This window comes from Ambystoma mexicanum, chromosome 9 (assembly GCF_040938575.1).
Source record: "Ambystoma mexicanum isolate Mex_15411 chromosome 9, UKY_AmexF1_1, whole genome shotgun sequence".
NCBI classification, from domain to species: domain Eukaryota; kingdom Metazoa; phylum Chordata; class Amphibia; order Caudata; family Ambystomatidae; genus Ambystoma; species Ambystoma mexicanum.
In genome coordinates, this window is record NC_090931.1 from 254,067,412 (window position 1) to 254,090,718 (window position 23,307).

The 23,307-nt window shown below is 47.8% G+C and overlaps 1 protein-coding gene across 3 annotated transcripts in view; it reads right to left on the minus strand.

Moving 5' to 3' along the window:
- CCDC15 (coiled-coil domain containing 15) overlaps window positions 1-23,307 on the minus strand; it is a 579,868-nt gene that overhangs the window by 135,680 nt on the left and 420,881 nt on the right. For 2 of the 3 annotated variants that reach the window (XM_069614562.1, XM_069614561.1), the window contains exon 4: window positions 11,885-12,004. The exons of the other annotated variant lie outside the window; for it this stretch is intronic. In XM_069614562.1, coding sequence (XP_069470663.1) covers window positions 11,885-12,004 — 120 coding nt within the window. The remainder of the gene's footprint in view (window positions 1-11,884; window positions 12,005-23,307) is intronic. 3 annotated transcript variants of the gene reach the window in all.

Consider the following 23,307-nt stretch of genomic DNA (forward strand, 5'->3'; position numbering starts at 1 on the left):
TCTGCTGTCTCGTCTTGTCCAGATGGGTATATCTGTCCAAGTACTAGCATGAATCACCTCGTTCCTGGCGGATCGTATTCAGACTCTCTCTCTGCCACCTTTTCCATCTACTCCCTGCCCTCTAAGCTGTGGAGTACCGCAGGGTTCCTCCTTGCCTCCAATCCTTTTTAACATCTATATTTGGGCACTTGTCTGTCTCATCCGCTCCTTCAGCGTCAGGTGTTACTTGTATGCTGATGATACTCAGATCCCGATACGTTTAGATCTAGATCAGGCTGAGATGGCGTCATGCCTGCGAAGATGCCCAACTGCTGTTGGTAAGTGGATGAACGACAATTGCTCAAACTAAATGGACAAGACGGGGGTCTTGGTGGTTGGGTGTCCCCCTAACCCCTCACTCTGGGTGTCCTCTTTTTGGTCTATATCCTTTGGCAACCTTCCCATTCCTACTAAGAAGGTGAAAAATCTGGGTGTGACGCTATCAGCTTCTCTCTTTATGGAGAGTCAGATCACTACCGTTTGACAAACAGACCACTTTCAGCTTAGAGTCCTGAAGAAAGTACTCGCCCCCCCCCCCCCCCCCCCCCGATTCCTGAGCCTCTTCGTCCGCGGGTGGTAGCAGCTCTTATACCATCACGCCTGGATTATTCTAACTCTTTATAACTGGCTCAACCTAAGGGGCTTATTCAGAGACTGCAGCGCTTACAAAACCTGGCCGCAAGAGTGGCCACTGGCTCCCCTTATGGAGCCCATATTTCCCCGGCTTTACAGTCCCTTCATTGGCTCCCTGTAAGCCAACGTATCAGGTTTAAGGCTCTGTGTATCGTGCTGTGCACAACCTGGGAGCCAGGTTTCTTCAAGTTAAGTTCACGCGCTACATTCCTACATGCTTGTTGCGCTCTGGTATTGCGGACCTTCTTATTGTGTTTATCGGTGAGCACGGATAGGAGGCAGGGCTTTTTTTGTAGCCGTTGCATGGAATGAACTTTCATCTTTCATCAACTAATTAACCAGTCAGCTTGCTTTCAGAAAAGCGATAAACCTTTCCAAGGATTCAGGTGAAACGGCAGCAACTGATAAACCAAAGTTGACCTAAAGTGGATGGAATATTAGAGATTGTTCAAACAACTTAGAGGAACTAAGAGTCATGTCCGTTGGTCCTGAACCAGCAGTGAAACTCGGATATTGAATGTGAAGGTATTGAATGTGTTCACACAAGTGGAGGAATGAAGGAGAAGGTGGAGAATAAGTTGAGGAAAGGAGGTTGGGGTAAGAGGAAACAAAATTAGACTCTGTGATATTATTTATTAAAGATGAGTAGGTATAGAAAGTAAAAGTTACTCACCATAGTGAATATTGTACTCTTCATCCATAGTTCCTCTTCCTCCATACTGAGAGGTTCCACTTGCGGGGACAGGAGAATTTTTAGGTGCATAGCAAAACAATAAAAAATAAAAAAAATCCCTCAATTTTAAATGACTGGGTATATGCGTGCATGGCCATGCCCCCCTCATGGTGCCACACCCAGCCTCATACCGCAGGTCGTTTTCCATTGTCTAGGCAGTACCCGAATGATGTCTGGTTTAGCAGGGGAAGATGCGAAGACACATGGAGGAAGGTGGGGGGATTATGGACTAAGAACACAGTAGTGACTACAGTTAGTAACTCTTACTTACGCGGACGTCCTGTGACCCTTCCTCCACAGTTGTGAGAGATTAATAAGCATTCCCACACTACACTGAAGTGGAGGTGGACCCGACACTGTCTAGTATGAGGGGTCAGAAATGAGAGCCGGACACAAAGTTGTCATAATTTTGTCAAAGATATTTATTAAATGAAAAAGGGTTGGGAAAATGCCTCTCTAATCTATGCTCAAGACGAGTTTTCCCTACCTATAAACCCAAAAAATAAGAAGGTCTGCGTCAGGATGACAATAATTGAGAAGCCATCCTTGTGTCCAAAACGTTCTATCCTGACCCTCACACTAGAAACAAAATGTGCAAGGAAAAATATCTTCAACTTGAAAGTAACACAAAGTGATCACAACTGAAGTAAGAATAATTCCAACCAAAAATGTTCTCCGAGGTGGAAGCCCTTAGTTCCAGAGAGTTGCTCCCTTTCCCTGGATTCTTAAGTGAAATGAAAATTGACTTGTGTTAACAGTCCTTTTGCTCCTTGCTTGGTTTCACAAGATTCCGGTTTATCAGTATTTCCTTGATTCAGACAACAAATATCAATCTTTCCCTTAGCTCATCAAACAAGCTTTCCTTGGTTTGGAAAATGAATACCAATCTTTCTTGGTCCAGAAAATAACCTTTTTTTGATTCAGCAAACAGTCTTTCTGTAACATTTCTGGGGGGGCTTGCAAATTGCCTGGTATACGCACCTGCCAGGTTTCCTTACACATTGCCCACAGCCTGGTGTACTCCCCCTGCCAGGAGATGATATATGGGATACATTACTCACCGTAATCGTATTTCTGATGCTTGTATCTGCTTAGATTCACATGCTGTGCATAGGCCGACATCTAGTGGAAGCTGCGGAGTATTACAGTTTGTTTTTCGAAAGTCGAAAATGGGGCGTCGACACAGGCGTGCCAGTAATACTATCCCTAGTGTGACGTCCACTGTACCCAAGATCCCTCACGCGTGTAGGATCCTCAGATTGTATTTTTTTGACATGAGGAAGCATGAGGAGAAGCGTGAGTACAGATAATCCAAGCAGATAGACAGAAAGGTAAGACTACAAGCAATCATGCGCCTTCTCTCGGAGGGGAGGAAGGGTGGGTCGCATGTGAATCTAAGCAGATACAAGCATCAGAAATACGATTACGGTGAGTAATGTATCCCTTCTGAGGCTTGTGGAATCTGCTTAGATCACATGCTGTGCATAGATTAGCGAGCAGTACCAGAAGAAGGAGGTGGGATGTGAGAAGGGTCATGAGCAAACAGATGTCTTAGAACCGCTTGTCCCACTTGTGTATCTGTCTTGGAATGAGTGTCAATGCAGTAATGCTGAGTAAAAGTGTGAATAGAGCTCCAAGTAGCCGCTTTGCAAATGGTGTCGAGGGGAACATTTGCAATGAAAGCCAGAGTGGCACCAATGCCTCTAGTAGAGTGGGCCCTTGGCGTAAAAGGCAGAGTCTTTTCAGAAAGAGAGTAACACAGCTGTATACAGTTGATAATCCACTTCGAGATAGCGCCCTTAGAGACGCGATCCCCCTCTCTGCCTGTAGCTACGGAGACAAACAGTTGATCTGTTTTCCTTAGCGGTCTGGTTTTATTTACATAGTATAGGACCGCCCTACGCACATCTAGGGTGTGTAGTTTCACCTCAGCCGAGCTTTGCGGGTTTTGGAAGAAAGCCGGAAGCTCGATGGACTGGTTTACATGGAATTTGGATATGAATTTAGGTGAGAACCTAGGGTGTGTGCGTAAAACCAGTTTGTCCTTGTGGATAGTAAAGAAAGGATCCTGCACTGACAGAGCCTGAATTTCACTGACCCTTCTTATGGAGGTAATGGCTACTAAGAAGGCCGTTTTATAAGTCAGGTGTTTGAGACTACTTTTATGCATGGGTTCGAATGGGGGTCCCATGAGCTTAGCTAGCACCACGTTGAGGTCCCATCCTGGCGGTGGGTTCGAAATAGGAGGGTGAAGTCTCTTTACTCCTTCCATGAAGGCTTTAACCACTGGTACTTTCCACCACGAGACCTTGTTATGGGATGTGGTGTAAGCCGAGAGGGCTGCCAGGTGTACTTTCAGCGAGTTAAAAACCAACCCTGCATCCAGCAGGTGGAGCATGTATGTTACAACGTTGGAAGGAGTGCAATCAACCGGGTTGATTTGTTTATTCTGGCACCAGATAACGAATCTTTTCCACTTATCAAAGTAACAGTGCCTTGTATTTGGTTTCCTGGACTCTTTTAGAATGTCCATACACCTCTGTGGTAATTTGAGATGTCCAAACTCTATGACTTCAGGAGCCATGCTGCTAGGTTCATAGAGTTGGGTTTCTGATGCACTGTTTGACCCTGTTGCTGGGACAGTAGGTTGTACCAGGCTGGGAGTCTGATGGGTTCGCACACCGCCATCCTGCGTAGGTGTGGAAACCATGGTTGTCTCGCCCACATGGGAGCAACTAGGATGAGCGTCATCGATTCCTTGTTCATCTTGTACACCACCTTCCTGATGAGAGGAGTTGGTGGAAAAGCGTACGCAAACATCCCTGACCAGTTCATCCACAGGGCATTCCCTTGGGAGTCTGGCTGGGGGAACCTGGATGCAAATCCTGGGCATTGTTTGTTTTCGCTTGTGGCGAATAGGTCTATAGTGGGGGAAACCCCACTGAGAGAAGAGATCTTCTACTACGTCTCTGTGAAGGACCCATTCGTGTTCTTCTGGGAGGGAGTCTCTGCTTAGAGTATCCGCTAGGGAATTGAGCTCCCCTGGAACATGTTGCGATGACAGGAAGATGTTCCGTCTGAGTGCCCATATCCATATTTTCTGGGCAAGCTTGGACAGATTTGGCAACGAGTCCCCCCTTGCTTGTTCAGATAGAACATGGCTGTCGTGCTGTCCGTCCTGACCTGCACCGACAAGTTCAGTAGATGGGGCTCGAACGCCTTTAGCGCTCGGAATACTGCCAGAAGCTCTAGCAGATTGATGTGGTTCTTGGCTACTGAGTGAGACCAGAGACCCTGAGCTGTGTGGTGGAGATGGTGAGCTCCCCACCCAGTCAGGCATGCATCTGTAGTCACCACGGCTTGTACTTCGGGATCGTAAAAGGGTTTCCCCTTTGCGAGATTCTCTCTTGTCCACCAGTGTAGGCTCTGTACGAGTGTTGGCGAAACGACCACTAGATCGTCCCAATGACCACTTGCCTGAGACCACTGTTTCGCCAACCATTCCTGCATGGGACGCAGACGCGCGTGGGGGACCAGGTAAATGCATGACGCCATCATGCCCAGTAACCGCATAGCTTTGCGTACTGTTATCTGTTGACCTGACTGATAATACGGAATTTGCAGAAGTATATTCCGAATTCTCTCTTCCAAAGGGAAGGTCAATCCTTTCTGAGTATCTAGGATAGCTCCTAGAAACTGTTTTGAGGTGCTTGGCACCAGACTTGACTTTTTCTCGTTGATGGAGAAGCCTAATTCGTGGAGGAGGTCGATAGTCCTCTGAATGTTTGACCTGCAAATTCCCGGGGTTTCCCCCGTTATGAGCCAGTCGTCCAGATAAGGGTACACCGGGATTGCTTCCCTGCGTAGGTGTGCAGCCGCTACCGCCAGTACCTTGGTGAATACCCTTGGTGCTGAGGCTATCCCGAAGGGCAGTACCTTGAATTGGTAGTGGCGGCTGTCCACCTTGAAGCGCAAGTGCTTCCTGTGCGCTGGGAGCATGGAAATATGAAAATAAGCATCTTTCATATCCAAGGTTGCCATGTAATCCCCCTTTTTTAGGAGGGGGATTACCTCTTGTAGCGTGGTCATACGGAATTTTTGGGGCTTGACATACTTGTTGGCAGGCCGTAAGTCCAATACTGGGCGCATTGTCAAATCTTTCTTTGGCACAAGGAAGTAAGTTGAATAGATACCCTTGTTTACCTGGTGTCCTGGGACGAGTTCTATCGCGTCCTTTTCTAGCAGAATGGCGATCTCCTCGAGAAGGATCCTTTGATGCTCTAGGGAGTGCACTCTTTGTCGTGGAGGATGGTTCCGGGGACGCTGCAGTAGTTCTATACAATATCCTGCGGATACTGTTGACAGCACCCATCTGTCTGAGGTGATCCCTTCCCAAGCTTGGGTGAAGGTGGAAATGCGTCCCCCTACTGGGGTTGCGTGGCAAGGGACCCTGAGCTGAGCGTCACTGTTTTGGTGGAGGCGTGCCACCTCCCTTGTTGGGGCTGCCTCTGCCTCTTCCACGACCTCTCTTGTTACCCCTGCCGTAACTCTGGGTAGACTGCTGGTTGTTATTCCATTGTGTACCCTGTCCCTGGGCATAGTTGCCTCTTTGTGAATTTTGGCCGCGTGGGCGACGAAAATTACTGTTCCCCCTCTGGTTAGGGGGTTTGTTGGTAAGCTGGCCAAGGGATTTGAGAGTCTCATATTCATCTTTGGCATTTTTAAGTGCGTCTTCGACCGCTTTCCCAAACAATAGGTCGGGTTCCACTGGCTTGTCTATTAAAGAAGCCTGGGTTTCTGTCTTGAATCCCGACTGCCGTAACCACGCATGTCTCTTGATAACAGTACCTTCTGCTATCAATCTCCCTGCGTTGTCAGCGGCGTCGAAAGTTGCTTTTAAAATGCAACCAGACACGGCTCTCCCCTCTGCCGAGATCCGAGCCAGCTGGCCCTTTAATGGTTCTGGAGCAGAGGCAATGAGCGCCGCGACTTCTTCCCATTGATGGCAATTGTAACTAGCCAACAGGGTGGTGGAATTCGCAATCCTTGCTTGGTAGGCGGACGTTGAGGCTACCTTCCTGCCAAACCCGTAAAGTTTTTTGCTCTCCTTGTCGGGAGGAGCTTCTGATGAAGATAAGGGCGTGCCAGCCCTTTTTCTAGTGTTGGTAACCACTAGGGAATCTGGTTTAAGATGTCCCCTTATATACAGAGGGTCAGACTGGGCTGCCCGGAAAATCTTTTCAATTCTGGGGTTGACAGCTCTGGTGAGGTTCGGATTCACCAGGGAAGGATCTATTCTTCGTTGGATGGATTTGAGGATAGGGATGGTCTGAGCGACCGGTCTTCTCTCTCCTACAAACTCCTCCGCGAAGTCCCTTTCCTCCTGTACACCGTGGGTGTCGATGTGGAAGTGTTCCGCTGCTCGAGCGAGAACCTCGTTAAGGAGGGGCTGGTTATCAATTGGAGAGTCAGTAACTGGGGCTTCGCTTTGTACTGGGGAATCTACTCTGTAAATTTCCTGCTCATCTTCTCCCTCCTCCAGGTCCTCATCCTCTGCATAGTAATCTGTCCCGGTTTGTTCTTCCATAATGTTAAACTCCTGGTCCTCTTCAGGGAAAACTTGTCCCTGGTAACTGGGGAGTGGAGTAGAATATGGAGTGGAGTAAGGCTGAACCTCGAAGGGTTCAGGTCTTTCGAACCGGGGCTTTTTACCTAGCGGGATAGGATCGGAGGAGCCTGAGGGTGTGGCCCCTTGAGGGTTATATGAAAGAAAGTGTTCTGGGTTCTTATCATAAAAATCAGCCAAGGAAGACATCCTAGACATAACCCTGTCTATGTCTTCACTGGACCATTCCCTGGAACAGGGTATTACTTTAGCAGGTGATGATTTATGGGACTTTTCAAGGGTAGACTTGTGTTTGCTTGTCTGCCTAGGGTGAGAGGATGGCTTTACAGGGGTTGAAGGCTGTGCTTTCCGCTGTTTCCCCCCCCTCCCCGTGCGTGGAAAAATGTTTTCCCTGTCCCTTGGAGGCCCCAGAGACTTTCGACGCCTGGCGCCGAGGGTCTGGAGAGGTATCTGTGTGCTTCGGGTGTGGGGCCTCACTGGTGTTAACCGCGGTCTCGGTATCTTGGAGCGCGGCCTGGGGGTGGAAGTCGTCTTCGTCTCCCGACGATCGAACTTCCGTTAATGTGTGTAGCGAGGCACTCTTGGCAAGAGTGGATGATTGCCTTGCGTCGTGAGGCGATCTTGATCGAGAGCGCCCAGAGGACACAGAGTCGGACCGTTCTTTTTGTGCCTCTTTCCGGGAAGTCGACGTCGTCGAGGTCCGGTTGGTCTTAGTGTGTTTAGTGTGTGTTAGGTGTGTAGCGCTTGCGTCGCCGGGGGTCTTCCCCATAGCCGCCCTGCCGGACGACCTTCCGAGGTCGGGGACCTGCGCTCGTCGGCTGTCTTTCGACGCCGTAATGCCCTCGCCGTCCGAAAGTGCGGCGTCGCTGCCATCGCTGAAGGCGCCCTCCGCTGCCATGGCCTCCTGCCTGGCGTGGTGGGCCCAACGCTTTGTCGAACGGTCCTTAAGTGTCTTAGGTTTAAACCTACTACACGCTCTGCAGTTCGCTTCGGGGTGATCCCTCGGCAAGCAGAGATTGCACGTGGCGTGCCTGTCGACCCAAGGGTATTTGCGATTGCACTTGGGGCAGAATTGAAAAGGGGTACCCTCCATACGCACCTTAAGGCAGCGAGCTGCTAAGTGTAGGAATATATAAAATGTAACTATATATCAAGAGTGAAGAGTATGTACCACCCCCCACTCTCCCTACTTGTAAGGGCCGAGGCCAGCGGCCTACTAGGCCCGGGCCGAGGCCAGCGGCCTTCCGAGGCCCAGATCCGTCGTGCAGCAGTCGACGGTCGATGACTTCTCCAGCCGTCGTCGAGGTTGAGGGTCGACGTTGGGGTGGGGAAGGGAATGAATAAGAATTATAATAACAGCAAAAGTATGGCTAGGGCCAGGGAACTCCGCAAGATGCTTCCGACCAGTATGGCGGAAAAAAACAATCTGAGGATCCTACACGCGTGAGGGATCTTGGGTACAGTGGACGTCACACTAGGGATAGTATTACTGGCACGCCTGTGTCGACGCCCCATTTTCGACTTTCGAAAAACAAACTGTAATACTCCGCAGCTTCCACTAGATGTCGGCCTATGCACAGCATGTGATCTAAGCAGATTCCACAAGCCTCAGAAATATATATATATATCAATTGTCAGATATCTTGCTCTCCATGACTTATGTGTTTTACATTTTCTCAGTATTACCAATACTGCGTGTATTGCTCTTGCCTCAAACTGGAGGGCGTAGCCACTCTTCTGGCCTCCTTCGTGGCACTGCAGTACCACGCCTGCTTTCTGTCAGGACCCGGAATGGAGAACACCACCTTCTTGACTTGCTGAGTGCCCAGGACCTCTCTCCGGGCTCCCCGGCACCACTGTCGTTGGTACGGCATTTCTCCTCCTCACGTAGTGGCCGCCTCTGCTCTCTGCCACACTGGTACATGCTCTTCTGGGAGTTGAAGTCCATAGGTGACATTGGATTGGAATAGTTATTTTTACTTGTTTTCCCCAAAAGGTATTTTGCAAGAAAAAGGTGCTGTGTTGACTGCGTGTCATAGTTAGGTATGGAACCAGAAAAATATGAAGCAGTTGTGTTCTTCTGCAGGGGGAACACATAATTGGCAGTATGCCATGAGGGTCTTGGGTATCAGTCTCTGCCTCATGGAAAAGGGGGAGATATTGCGTCTCGTCCAATGAAGTAATGACATCTCCCCGGAATCTCCTCCATGACATCCTCCCCCTTGAAACCGAATTCAGGGTCAGGATCAGGTAGCTGCTGCCGTCCCCTTGCCACATTGGAGAAGGTTGTCGGCAGGGAATCCATGACGACTCCATTGGATTCATCACACTACCCAAAGAGGTTTTGCTCAACTGCGTGGCCACACTTGGCAACAGCCTGGAAGCTGGAGTCCAAGCAGTAATGACAGTAAAAGCAGACAGTGAGGCACAAGTTGCCACACTGGCAAGTACTGTGCCTCGAGAAGGCCACTCAGGCGAGCTTGGACCAAACTACATGAGCATGTATTTCCTTAAGAGGGTGGAATACTGGCCATCCCTCCACAATGTAGGACACTATGCACTGAGCTACGGCAAAAATTTGGAGGACTGACCGTGAGACTCGCCAAAGAGCTCATCAGAGTCTATGAATTCTCTAGTCATGTCACAACGGAACTTCCAAGCCCAAAAGGCATCCAGATTGGTCAAAGTTCTGACTCGGGAAGAACACCAGAAGAGCAATCTCCTGAAAGCCATGTAAATCCAAAATCACTTGGCAAAAAAGAAGGGTGTGTAAGAAAAAGGCTGCATGGCGGAAGAATCCTTCATCTTGCTGATCCTGCGAGCTGAAGTGACGGCCACCAGAAATGTTACCTTCCAGGGCACAAACTTGAATGGTTTGTGAGCTATGGCAGTGTGCATTGTAGGAGGAGGATTCGTCTGTCTCCTCCACTTTACTTTTCAATGTCGCTCAGAATTAAGGATCATACCTTAAGCAATTAGGGCACGATATGAATAGAAACATTTTTATTTTAAGTCACTGGATGCTTTGAGCTCTTAGCCTTGGAACAGGCCCAGGTCAGTTTCTCACCGACCTCTAAGCTACTTACCATTGGCCATTCACGACTCCACAGTTTAGGTAATCACTCAGATTTCTCTTCCTCGCAATCACTGTATTTGAGTCTTCAGGGTCATTACTAGTATGCCAAGATTTGGGAATCCGAAGTACTCGCTCTCCAAATTCACTCAAAAATTCCACGAACACGAGCCTCGAAACAACAGTCCCCAAAGAGCAGCTAGAGCAGAGCCCAAAATCAGCCTCTACAAAATAAAAAACCCTCTTTCTTACACTGTATTTAACTTTTTTCCTCTTGCTACACCAACATGTACTTTTTTCTTTACCTTGAATTCAACCCCTTCTGTCCTACATCATCACTTCCCATAGCACGTGCTCATCTGAAACCTTCCCTCTCTTTCTCACTCTATTATGACTTTCAATCAAAATGCCCACTTCCCAACAATAACCTGGCTGTGGACACCTTAGATACATTTTCCCCGTTCACTCTGCACATTCCATTTAGATGAACAAGTGAGCTCACGTTTGTACAGAAGCAGCTTTTGCTCTTCAAGATTTACTTTGCGCAAAAACATTTCTTGTTCTTCTCCCAACTCCACATACAACTCTGACAGGCCTGTAATTTTTACATCATATTTCTGCTCATAATTCAATCCAACTTGAATTGTACTAATCCAGTTACTCTCATGCACCTGCGGCTAATACATCCATGTTAGTTCTTGGATGGCCTATGCAAACTTAAATCTACAATACTTGTACTCAATTCCAATTATTTGTGTTAGGGTTGATGCAACTGTGGCGCAGAATCAGTATTTCAGTTGAAATATCTAACAGCACGACACTGAGGTCTGAGAAAGAATGAGGACTAAAAAGGTGGAAATAGGTGCCCGAGTACCTCTAAATGCAGCTTTAGCACTGCATTAAAGAGGGCAAAGGACCACCAATATCATGTTTGTAGGTTGCAAATGCCTAAGGGTAGATCCGGCAGGATATACCAGAGATCCCCGAAGAAGCGAGATCGGAAATGAATGGCAGCACTGGTTCCAGGTTGCATGACAGAAGGTATACCTGCCTGTCACGGTGCCAGTGACAAAATCGTGTCCATTTGCTTTTATACTGGACTCTCGTAGAAGGCCAATTATCAGCCATGATTAATTCTACATTCTCTTTATACAACGGCAGATGCCTTGGGGTTATCGCCTAAGAAACCAGGCTAACGACTGAAGAGAGGGATACCAAATCACCCCCCCCCCTCAGACACAAATGCATTCTCAGGGAACGCTTGACTGGAGAGGAATGAGCCAGACTCTTTAGGGTACAAAAACCAGAAACTTACTGGCTACAAGGATCGCTGTGCAAGAACATCTCCCTGAATTTCTAGAGCACCTTGTGTATGAAGAGAAAGAAGGTGGCGGGGGGCCTGTGCCAAGCATTGGGGGCCAACCCCTCCCAAACCATCTACGAATTGAGTCCTCACGTATGCCCAACCGTGAGGCAAACAAGGCTCTTCACATTGTCGATCAGATCCTGTCCAAAGTCCGATAGTTTCCAGATTCTCCTTCAAAGAAAAATAGAAGACCTGCACATAAATGTTATGTGCTATGGCCCACTCCCATAGCTCCACTGCTAGTGCCATGAACTGGGGAAACTGGTTTCAGCATGATTGTGCAGGTAGAACATAGCATTGTGTTGTCTGAGAGTACTCGGACACAACATTTTTGGAACACAACATTAGATGGTAACAAAAATACTTGGCACAAGTTTTATAGGATTTGTCAGGTTGTACTTCTAGAAGCCTCACCTGCTTTTTCTTTTTCTCTAGTTCTGCACCTGGTCGAAGTACTAGTGCACTTTGAAAATCAGTGCTGAATGCTGGGTCTGGGCCAGTTGGAGAAGGTTCCTTCAATATGCGATCATAAACCTAAAAAGTAATAGCATATGGAAAAACAGCAGTAAATCTTAAACTGTAACATACCCCATCTACTGAACATTAACCTTTAGGCACGTTTTACCAGTTACCCAACACATAGATGTGATGAATAGATTCAGAGTAAAGCAAAAAGACCAAACAAACATTCATTTAATTGAAATGGACAAGATAATTCGAGATTTGTAAAGTTACGATGTTTTCACTGTCTTGAATACATCAATATTAACAAATTCTTGTTAAGTCAAAGGCTGCTGTGCACATGCCAGGTGAACTGCCTTCTTCAAAGTCCAGTAAAAGGAATACAGCACTTTAGGAAAAATCAGGCGAGCATTCCACTGCTTAGGCACTAGTAAAGAAAAGGAGCGGAAGCCAGAAGAGGCAAAATGGGGCCAGGGAATGGCTAAGAGAAAGAGGGACTCAGAATAAAGGGCACTAGAAGGAGAGAAGAATGAGTTCAGAGGGAAGGTAGGGAGGGGCTAAACTGTGACGACATTTGAATACAATACAAAAAAAACAAACAAAAAAAAGACTAGGCTGAAAGGAAAGTCACAGAAGGGAGTGCAAAGTCGATGAAATAGGGTCACGAAGGGAAAGGATGCCTAAAACATGATAGGACTGGGTGATATATGGAGATATATCGATATATTTTCAAAATCGATATTGGATGAGACAAGATTGAATACCATAATAGCATTTCTGATGATTGTATCTGCTAAGATTCAGATGATGTGCATATAGTCCGACATCTAGTGATAACTTTGGAGTATTGCATCTTGTCTTTTGAGGATCAAAAGGGGACATCGGCATAGGCATGTCTGTAACACTATCCCCAGCGTGACGTGTAGTGTACCCAGAAATCCTCACGCGTCGAAGTCCCTCCGATTGTATTGTTTCTGCCGTGAGGGTGCCTTATGACTACTGTGAGCGAGTACAGAAAGAGAGAAGTAGTAAGAGGTCTATCTTCCTTCCGTTCGAGCAGGGAGGAAGGGTGGGCGCATGTGAATCTAAGCAGATACAATCATCAGAAATGCTATTACGGCAAGTAATCTGTGTCTTCTGATGCTTGTTAATCTTCTTAGAATCACATGCTGTGCATAGACTAGCGAGCATTACCCGTAGTTGGAGGTGGGATATGAGAAGGAACAGTAGTGAAAAGATGTCTTAGTACTGCTTGTCCCACCTCTGGCATCTAGCACTAAGCCTAAATCCCAATTCATTATACTTGGAGACCTTAATTTGGGCTACTTGGATACGAACGATACCAAAGCTTGTGATTTAGTAGTGTCCTATCCGACTTTGGCCTCACCCAACATGTCAATGAACCTACCCATATTAAGGGACGCACATTAGACTGGGTTTCAGACATGAATTGCGCATTAAATATAATCTCAGTGTCACCATGCGCATGGTCCAACCATCATAAAATAACATTCTCCATCAACTCCTGCCCACCCATAGACAAACCTTGTACCGCGCCACCTACCTTCACTCGCAACAAGAAGGACATCACAACTGAGAAACTACTTCCATTCATCCTCCCTCTATTGAACTCGGTTTCCTCCACCTGCGCTGACCCGACCGTCCTTGTAGACACCTACAACCAAGCAATGTTAAAAGTCCTTGACTCCATTGCCCCAATCAAACAGCGCAAAGAAAAAACGTGCAACTACCTTAATTCTGGGTTCACCCCACACCTACGAGAACTTCGCAAAGATAAACGAAAAGCGGAGTCTCTCTGGAGAAGTTCTCCTACGCCAGTAAATAAAATTAACCTTTTATCCATCACCCTCTCGTACAAGGAAGCCATAGTAGCGGCTATAAAAGAAGTGTACAACAACAGGATCATACAAGCACAATCCAACACTAAGGAACTCTTTAAAATCCTCAAGGAATTAGAGTCCCCAGTTGCCCCCCTTGGCACATGTATCCCTGACGCTGAATGGTGCGCCAACATACAAAAAGCACTACTAAACAAAATCACTACACTCCAAGCTAAAATCAACACCAAAAAAAGCAATCTCTTGGACTCAGCAGGTAATCCCCAATCCTACAACATCCCATCCCCTAAACACTCCTTCAAACCTTTTAGATTCTCACCTCTCACCATTAAGGAAGAGGAAAACATCATTATGAAGTTAAAACCATCCAATTGCCAAGGTGACGCCTGCCCAGCACCAGTCGTAAAGGAAGCAGCGCATGACCTCGCTCCCTTCATCAACTCCATCAACTCATCCTTTAAATCTGGCATAGTACCAAACAACCTCAAGGATGCTTGGGTAATCCCCTTGATCAAAAAACCTAACCTAGACCCTAGCAATCCCACCAACTATAGGCCTATCACCACGGTGCCTTACCTCCTTAAAATCTTGGACCGTACTGCGTATCTCCAAATTCAAGATTATCTCGATACCAACAACCTATTAGGATTTAGGCAATCTGGCTTCCGCCCAAGACACGGCACTGAGACAGCTCTGATAGATCTAAAAACACAAATTGAGGATCTGAAAGACAAGGGCAAACAAGTGCTCCTACTGGATCTCTCTGCGGCCTTCGATTTGGTTGATCACCAAATCCTTTGCCAGCACCTCAAAATTCTGATGCAGCTACCTCATGGATCAGCTCATTCCTTGCAAACAGATCCACGAGGGTCTTCTCACCACTTGCCGCCGCTGACCCAGCTCACGTCCCCTGCGGAGTCCCACAAGGCTCGTGCGTATCACCGACGCTCTATAACGTATTTACTAAACCTCACTTTGATATTCTTGACCATCTGGGTGTCACCTACACAAATTATGCGGACGACACCCAGATACTCATCCCTATCACTGGTGATTATGTAACTGACATCAAAACACTTAATGCAGTTTACACCGTCATCCAGGCGTGGATGGCCCACCAACGGCTCTGCCTAAACGATGAGAAAACTGAGTTACTCATCCTAGGCTCTCAGTCCAAACTCGCAAAACTTGACAGTAAATATGAGGCCTTCAACATTGACAGCAATATTATCAAGATTACCAATGTCACTAAAACCCTCAGTATTTACCTAGATTCCACCCTCTCTCTCAACAGACAAACCAACTCAGTAGTCTCAGCATCTGCGTATACGTGTAAACTTATCACAGCTTGCCGTCCCTTCTTAACAATGGACAACTGCCTGATCCTCGCCAGAACCCTCATCTTATCAAAAATGGACTACTGCAACGCCCTTTACCTCGGAACGAGTCAAAGAAACATTGATAAACTTCAGGTAACCCAGAATAACACCATCAGGGCTGCTCTTAACATACCCAGGCGCGCCCACATCTCATCCACAAGACGCAACATACATTGGCTTCCCATTTCACGGCGTATCACCCTCAAAACACTTGTTCTTAGCCACAAAGCACAGAATAATGCTGCACCGGCATACTTGTCAGCACGCTTCACTCAACACACAGCCTCCAGACCTTTAAGACCTGCACAAGCGCACACACTCACCATTCACAGTTTCAAGCTTCAAACTGCCTGAGGTTCGAGCTTCCCAGTCCTGGCGGTGAAGCTCTGGAACTCCCTACCTAAGGAGCTCAGGAATGTCCCCTCCCTCCAATCCTTCAAAAGCAGAACAAAACAACTGCTCCACGAGCAAGACGATGTGCCCGCCACCCCTATGTAACACTGGCTGCATGCTGCACCTTCTCGACTACCTTGTATATACTGTATCTGACCGACACCCCCTTGTAAATGTATGTATACATTTTTTATGTATATATAATTTGTAATCTTTAACTGCCTTCTGTAACACTTTCTTGTAACTACCTTTCTAAACATGCGCCCTGATGCCCGTGGGCAGGCTGCGCAATATAAATAAACAAATACAAATACCTGAGAATCAGACCTAGAGCCAGTGTCTAGGCAATAGTGTTTTGTAAAGCTTTGTACAGAACTCCAGGCTGCCGCTTTGCAAATGGACTCGAGAGGAACATTTGCAATAAATGCTATGGAACCCCTGTGCCTCGAGTAGAGTGTGCTCTAGGCTTGAAGGTCAGTTCTCTCTTGGCAAGTTTGTAGCAGAGTGTGATGCAGTTGACAATCCATTTAGAGATAGCTGATTTAGAGACAGGGTCCCCTTCTCTCCAGCTGTCAATGAAACGAAAAACTGGTTTGTTTTCCTTAGTGGTTTAGTTCTTTCCAGATAGTACATGACTGCCATGCGCACATCTAGTGTGTGTAGGCTTTTTTTCTGCCACGTTGGTAGGGTTCTGGAAGAATGTAGGCAGTTCTATAGACTGGTTTACATGGAACATTTAAATGAATTTTAGGCACAAACCTTGGGTGAGTGCGCATAACTACCTTATCTCTGAATTGTGACAAAAGGGTCTAGAATAGAAAGGGCTTGTAGTTCACCAACTCTTCGTATGGAAGTGACTGCCACTAGAAAGGCTGTCTTGTGAGTGATTGTAGGCTTGCTTTGTGTATAGGTTCAAAGTGAGACCCTATAAGTCTGGTTAACACTACATTAAGGTCCCATCCGGGAGCCGGGTTGGAAATGGGAGGATACATTCTCTTAACCCCTTCCATAAAAGCTTTATTTAATCACTGGGATCTTCCACCAAGACACTTTCAGCTGGGACGTAATGTAGGCTGTAAGTGCAGCTAGGTGAACCTTCAGGGAATTGAATACAAGACCGGAGTCCAGCAGGTGAGTCAGGTATAACACGATATGTGTAGAGGAACATTCAATGGGATTGAGGTCCTTGGTATTACACCATATGACAAAGCATTTCCAATTAATGGAGTATCAGTGTCTGGTGTTAGGTTTCCTTCACTCGTAGTATATCCATGCATCTCTGAGGAGGTTGGAGATGCCCAAACTCAGGAGCCAGGCCTCTAAGTTGAGAGTTTGCGGGCATGGATGGAGCATTCCCCCCCCCTCCCCGCCCGAGGCAACATGTTGTAGGGGCAAGGCAGCTTCATCGGAGGGAAGAGACATTTCCATCAGATGGGAGAACCAGAGTTGGCGTGCCCATAATGGGGCCACCAAGATCATGGTCACTGGTTCATGGTGCATCTTGTGCACAATCGTGTTGAGTAGGGGAGTTGGGGGGCAGTGGGGGAACATGTAAACAAATCTCACTGACATGTTATCCAGAGACCGTTCCCCTTGGATTGGTTCTGAGGGTACGTGGAGGTGTAATCTGGGCATACTGAGTTTTCCAGAGTTGCGAACAAGTGGATCTCTGGAAACCCCCATTCTGCGAAAACATTGTGGACAAGGTCTTTGTGTAGTTGCCATTCCTAATTTAAGGGCAGTGGGAAGTCTCAGCTGAGCACGTCTGCCAGAAGAATGAGTTCCCCTGTAACGTGTTCAGACAATAGAAACATCTTGTGTTTCAGAGCCCACTTCCAAATGTTTTGAGATAGTTTGGACAGCCCTGGAGAATGAGTGCCTCCCTGCTTGTTTAGGAAGTACATGGCTCTAGTGCTGTCCGTGAGGACCAGTATTGTCTTCCCCTGTAGCTGCGTTTGAAAGGCTTTCAGTGCTTTGAACACTGCTAGTATTTCCAATAGGTTTATGTGGTTGGAAGCTATCTCTGGGGGCCAAACCCTGTGCGCTGTCTGATGAAGGAGACCCCCCCACCCCATGAGGGATGCGCCCGTCATGAGAGTGGCTTCTACTGCTGGGGTGGTGAAGGTCTTCCCCTTCCAAGAGGTTTTCGCTCGACCACCACTTCAGAGAGAGACCAAGGGCTACTGAGACAACCACTAGATCGTCCCATAGTCCGCTGGACTGTCACCATTGGCTGTTTAGCCACTCTTGCATGGGGTGCACGCGCACACGCACTTGAGGAACCAAGTAAGTGCAGGTTGCCATCATACCTAGCAGTCGTATGGCCTTCGGTACCATCACCTCGCGACCAGCTACATACTGAGGGATTTAAAACAGTATGTTCTGAAACCTCTCGTTGGAGAGGAAGACAAGCCTTTCTTCTGTCTGAATAAGAGCCCCTACAAATTGCTTGACTTGACTGGGGTCGAGGCTGGATTTCTTCTAGTTTATGGAGAATCTCAGACTGAACAAAAGGTCGATCGACCTTTGAGTGTTAGCTAGGCATCTTTCGTAGGAGTCCCCTATTATGAGCCAGTGGTTGAGGCAAGGATAAACTGGGATGGCTTGCCTGTGCATGTGTTCTGCTGCCACTGCCAGTACCTTTGTAAATACCCATGGGGATGAGGCAATGCCGAAGGAAAGGACCTTGAACTGATAGTGCTTGCCCTCTATCATGAACATTAGGTACTTGCTGTGTGCCGGCAACATTGAAATATGCAAGAATGCATCTTTCAGGTCCAATGTTGCCATGTAATCCACTTGATGAGAAGAGGAATTACTTCTTGCAGCGTCACCATACAAAGCTTTTGGGGTTTGACAAACTTGTTCACTGGGTGCAAGTCTAGCACAGGGCGCATGGTTAGATCCTTTTTGAGTAGTACACTGAATAAATACGCTAATTTACCTGTAGAACGGGGACAACTAGGATGGCGTATCCGTGGGTGACAGTCTTGAGCACCCACTGGTTTGATGTGACCCACTCCCATGCATATAGGAAAGATGTTAATCATCCCCTGACCGGGGAGGCATGGTAGGGGACCCAGACTCGAGAGTCATTTTTGACCATAGGCCGGGGAGCCTCTAGGGGTGGCGTTGTGACCCCTTCTCTTTCCCCAACGTTGTCCTCTGGGAGGGTAAGTAGTGGGGTGTTAGAACCTTGTCCCGAAGACCAATTGTTCCCTGAGCCATACTGATTATGGGGAGGGGAGGGGGGACGTTGATAGGATTGCCCGCGAAAGGATTGGAGAGAACTTCACCCTCTTTGCTGAAAAGGTCTTTGGGAAATTTGGTTCAAGGACTTAAGGGTCTCCACTGCCTTGTCCACCGCTTTTCCAAACAGACTGGAATCTTCCACGGGTTTGTTAATCAATGATGCCAGAGTCTCGGGACAAACCCAGAATTTCTCAGCCAGGTATGGCCAAGGTATTCTTGAGAATGTTGTGATTAACTTGTTTGCCATCCACTACGACTGCTAGTACGTGCGCACTGGCTCTGCGACCTCCTGCAGGCCTTCTTGCAGTAGGTTCCCACAGGACATCTGAATAATTAGCCAATAGAGTGGTATTATTGGCTGTGCGTGTGGAGTAAACCACAGCAGTGGTTATTCTTTTCCCCAGAGAATATAACCTTTTACACTCCTTGTCTGGTGGCAACTTGCCTGTAGACAAGGGGACCCCCGCCCTCTTCCTCGTAGTCATGTCCACCAGAGAGTCTGGTGAAGCATGACCTCTGATACATAGGGGATTGGCTGGGCTCTTAGTCTGAGAAGGTGTTAATAAAGAGGGGGCTATATACGCCTCTTGATGGAATTGAGAAGGGGAATTGCTTAGCTAGCCGGAGGCTTCTCTTTTAAAATGTCCTCCACAAAATCTGAGTCAATAACAGCCTCTTGTGTGGCTATCTGGAAGTGCTCTGCCGTCTTTCTGAGAATGGCATTAAACGCCATTTGGTGGTCAACAGGAGAAACCTGACACCACAGGGGGAGATGATGGAGTCGAGGCAAATGGCATCCTAGTCCGGGGTTGGAGGCGGGGATAGCCATGATAGGTTCTCACCAACAGGTTGGTTATCTCCCCAATTCGGGGTGCTATCACGAGAATCACCGAAAAGATCATCCCCCTGTGTGTAAGGGTCCTGTGCATAAGGGTCAGGAGGAACCTCTTCAGGGTCTGAAAGATCGAAGACCGCCTCATGGAGAGGGTCTGAGGTCCTCTGGTATTTAGTTACTGTGGGTACAACATAACGGATCTCTTCACGAGGCTTTTTTGAGGTAAACCTCTCTGAAAAATCTACACATTTTTCTAGCCTGTTCATACACCCCTCAGGTTTCTCCCTAGACCATTTAGAGGACCCAGAAGTGTCTAAGGGGGGGGGGGGGAGAATCCTCTAGAGGATCCTGTAGTCTAGAACTTCGAGATTTTTCACTGAGAGTCTTAGACAAAGACTAGGGATGCTCTGTAAATTCCTGATGCTATTTAGGGCATTCTGGTGTTTCTTTTGACAAACTTTTAGGCCTATCACACCCTTCCAGACGTTCGGATGCGTCTTTCGACATATCCTTGTGTTTACCATGCGCCGAGATAATCTTTGCAAGGCTTTCGCTGATGCTCGGCATTACGGGATGGTGTTTAGGCTGAGAGGGCGGTTGCGTCGAAACCTCTTCAGCGCTGGCGCGCTTTTAGAAGGCGCGTCGATGTGGGATTTGGTGCTGGCACCCTTAGTTACTGAATGCCCGGACGCATGTCACTGACGTGGTTGCGGGGAGGGCTGCCGATCCTGCAAATCGGTGGGTGTTGTCAAGGAACCCAACACACCTGTTGGCGCCTTGGACCGCTTCGACTGATAGGCCATGACGGTACCGGGGGTTGTGCATTTAGTCCCATGTGATGTGGGTGCTGTTACGCTCACCTGGCTCCCACAGGGGCGTTGATCTGAACTGGACAGCTGCGGTCTCCACCAATGTGACGCATAGTGCCGAGATGACGGACTGGACTGGCCCACCTAGCTTTGTTTGCTTGGCCCGTAGGAATATTCTTCTGCAAATGGAGAAAGGGAATTAACCACCCGTGGAGTTGAGCGTTAAACCCCCTCCCCCCCCTCCCGCTGATCTCCCCACAGATCACCTTTGATGTCCCCTCTTATAGTCTCACCTTATGGTTTGAAAAGATGAGCTCTCCATCCTGCATTGAGCGCAGAGGCGCGTAGATAACCAGTTGCTTCACTGGCTCGAAGGAATTGGTGAGTTCCAGAACAATATTGACTCAGAGTCCCGGCAAGACGCCGTAAGTATGTAGTTCGTAAGAGTTCAAATGTCTGACTTTCACTCTGTCCGATTCCTTGCAGGTTGCAGCTCGACCCTAGCGAAGAGTTCCTCGTGGCAACCGGTAATATTCAGGTAAGGGTTTGTATTATCCAACACAGTTCGATAAAATAATGTCCATATGCAACCTGTTGCTTTCTCCCTTATTCAGGCGTTGAGAGAAAGTATGAAGTCTCGGGGAATAATGCCTCTGGTGGTAAAATCAGGTAAGTCTATTGTGGTGAGGAGGTTTCCCCTCGTTTGTCCCTTTGTTTCACCTTGCTGTCCTTTTGTTTCCCCTTAGGGGCCGGGGTTCGGCCAGGATGCAGTGGAAGCTGCGCCGACCCGTGAAGAGGTATAGTACCCCCGGTGGTAAAATCAGTTAACTCTATGGGGGGTAACTAATATTGCCTCTGTGTATTCCCTTGGCTCACCTTGCTGTTCTGTCTTCCCCTTAGGTGCCGGAGTGCGGTGGGAACATGCAGAAGGATGCGGTGGAATGTTAAGATGCTGCTAAGGCCGGTGAGTTCAGCGCGGCGCTGCAGCAGGCGAGGTGACGCGCATAAAATAACTTCTTTCTTCCAGCTCGAAGGCGCGATGGATCGGGAATTCAGGTAAGGATCAAAGGTATTGCTCTTGTTCTAACCTTTTCTCCTTCTTTCTCCCTTTTTCTAGGAGCTCCAGACTCGAGGCGGGCGTGGCAAAAGACTGGATGCAGACTTGCAGGCACGGTGAGCGTTACGCTGCTGGATGCAGAATAACGCGAAGCGTGTGCTGCTCCTCAGGTGTGGTTTAAATAGCTCCCAAAGTAGTCCCAGGTAAGTATTCCTCCCCAGCCCCACCTGAGTAAAAAAAATAGGCCCTAGGTAAAGTAGTCCCTTCCAAGCCTCTTTTGGCTTGGAGCTCTTGCAGCATGGTCTGCATCAGGTGAGTTTGCAGCATGGTCTGCATCAGGTACATTTTAATCTATGAGCCTGGCGTCTATGGCGCCAGGACTGACTCTCCATATGAGCCTGGTGCCATAGGCGCCAGGACTGCACCCAAATAGCCCCTAGCAGGGGTTGTTGGGCTTGCTTAGAATAACTTGATGCCTGCTTCCGGGGTTGCTGGACTTGGTCTGGGTCCCTGGGGGTAGGCATCATGACAGGTGCGTCCTCGTCGCTGGGGTCTAGCCTCCACATAGCAGGACTTGGGTCGTGCCTATCGGGCCGGGGACGGACATCTTGGAGCGAGTCTGCTACATTCTCAGGTCAATGGAGTCTGTCGAAGCCATGGTCGTCGCTATGGGCCGCATCGCTTTTGCCGGCTGTGGTGGCGGGGGAGCTACCCTCGGCCTGCGACATTCCATAGGCCGCCCACGGTTTTACATGACATTCCCTTATGGTCTTTAGGACGAAGGAGCTTACAGTGCTGACAGGACGCTTCAGCGTAGTTGAGGGGGAGACACTTGTTGCACCGAGGGTGCTAGTCTCTCCAGGGAAAATTTCCCTTACAGGAAGGGCAAAATTTAAAATGGCGTCTTGTCCATAGCGCAGGGAAAGAGAAACAACAACAATACCAAAGGGGCAAAGAGAAGGGAGAAGGAAAGACATTCTTAAAAGAAAGGAACCCCCAGACTCCACTCTCCCTACTGTGTAGGCTGGGCAGAAGGTCTGGCCACGCGATCGACGGCATCAACCGCAACACCCACCGTCGAAGTCTGTTCTGTATTCGGCAGCGGTTCAGTATTTGTCAAAAAGGGGACGAATTTCGTATAAATGACCAAAGGTCTGGATTTCTACAAATTGCAATTTTTGATAAAGCTCCGCATAAGGCGATCCAGCTAGCTGGGTGGGAAAAAACAATCTGAGGGACCTCGACGCGTGAGGATTTCTTGGTACACTACACATTACATTACAGACCCGCCTATGCCGGCGTCCCCTTTCGATCCTCGAAAGACAAGAGCAATACTCTGCAGTTACCACTAGATGTCTGACTATATGCACAGCATGTGAATCTAAACAGATTAACAAGCATCAGAAATATATATACACATACACATACACACATACACAATTGCATATAGTACAATTTTTGGATTTACATTTTGATATTTACACAGCTGCGTGCACTCTCAAACAGGAAGAGGAACCTTGTATTTGACCTTTATTTTCATCAATGTCTTATAAAGGTGTTTGTGACATCTCACATGCAGTTGGTGGCTTACAACTGAGCATTTAACCCACAAACATTGAGATAAATATTGTATATCGCCATTCAGCCCAAAAATATCGAGATATTACTTTTTATAGGAAGGAGGGACTTCCTATTGACAAAGTTAGAATGCTATGAAAGACAATCTGCTCGAGCAGTTTAGAGAAAGGGAAGGAGTGAAATAGGACGGGAGAGAGAAGAATTAAGGGTAGT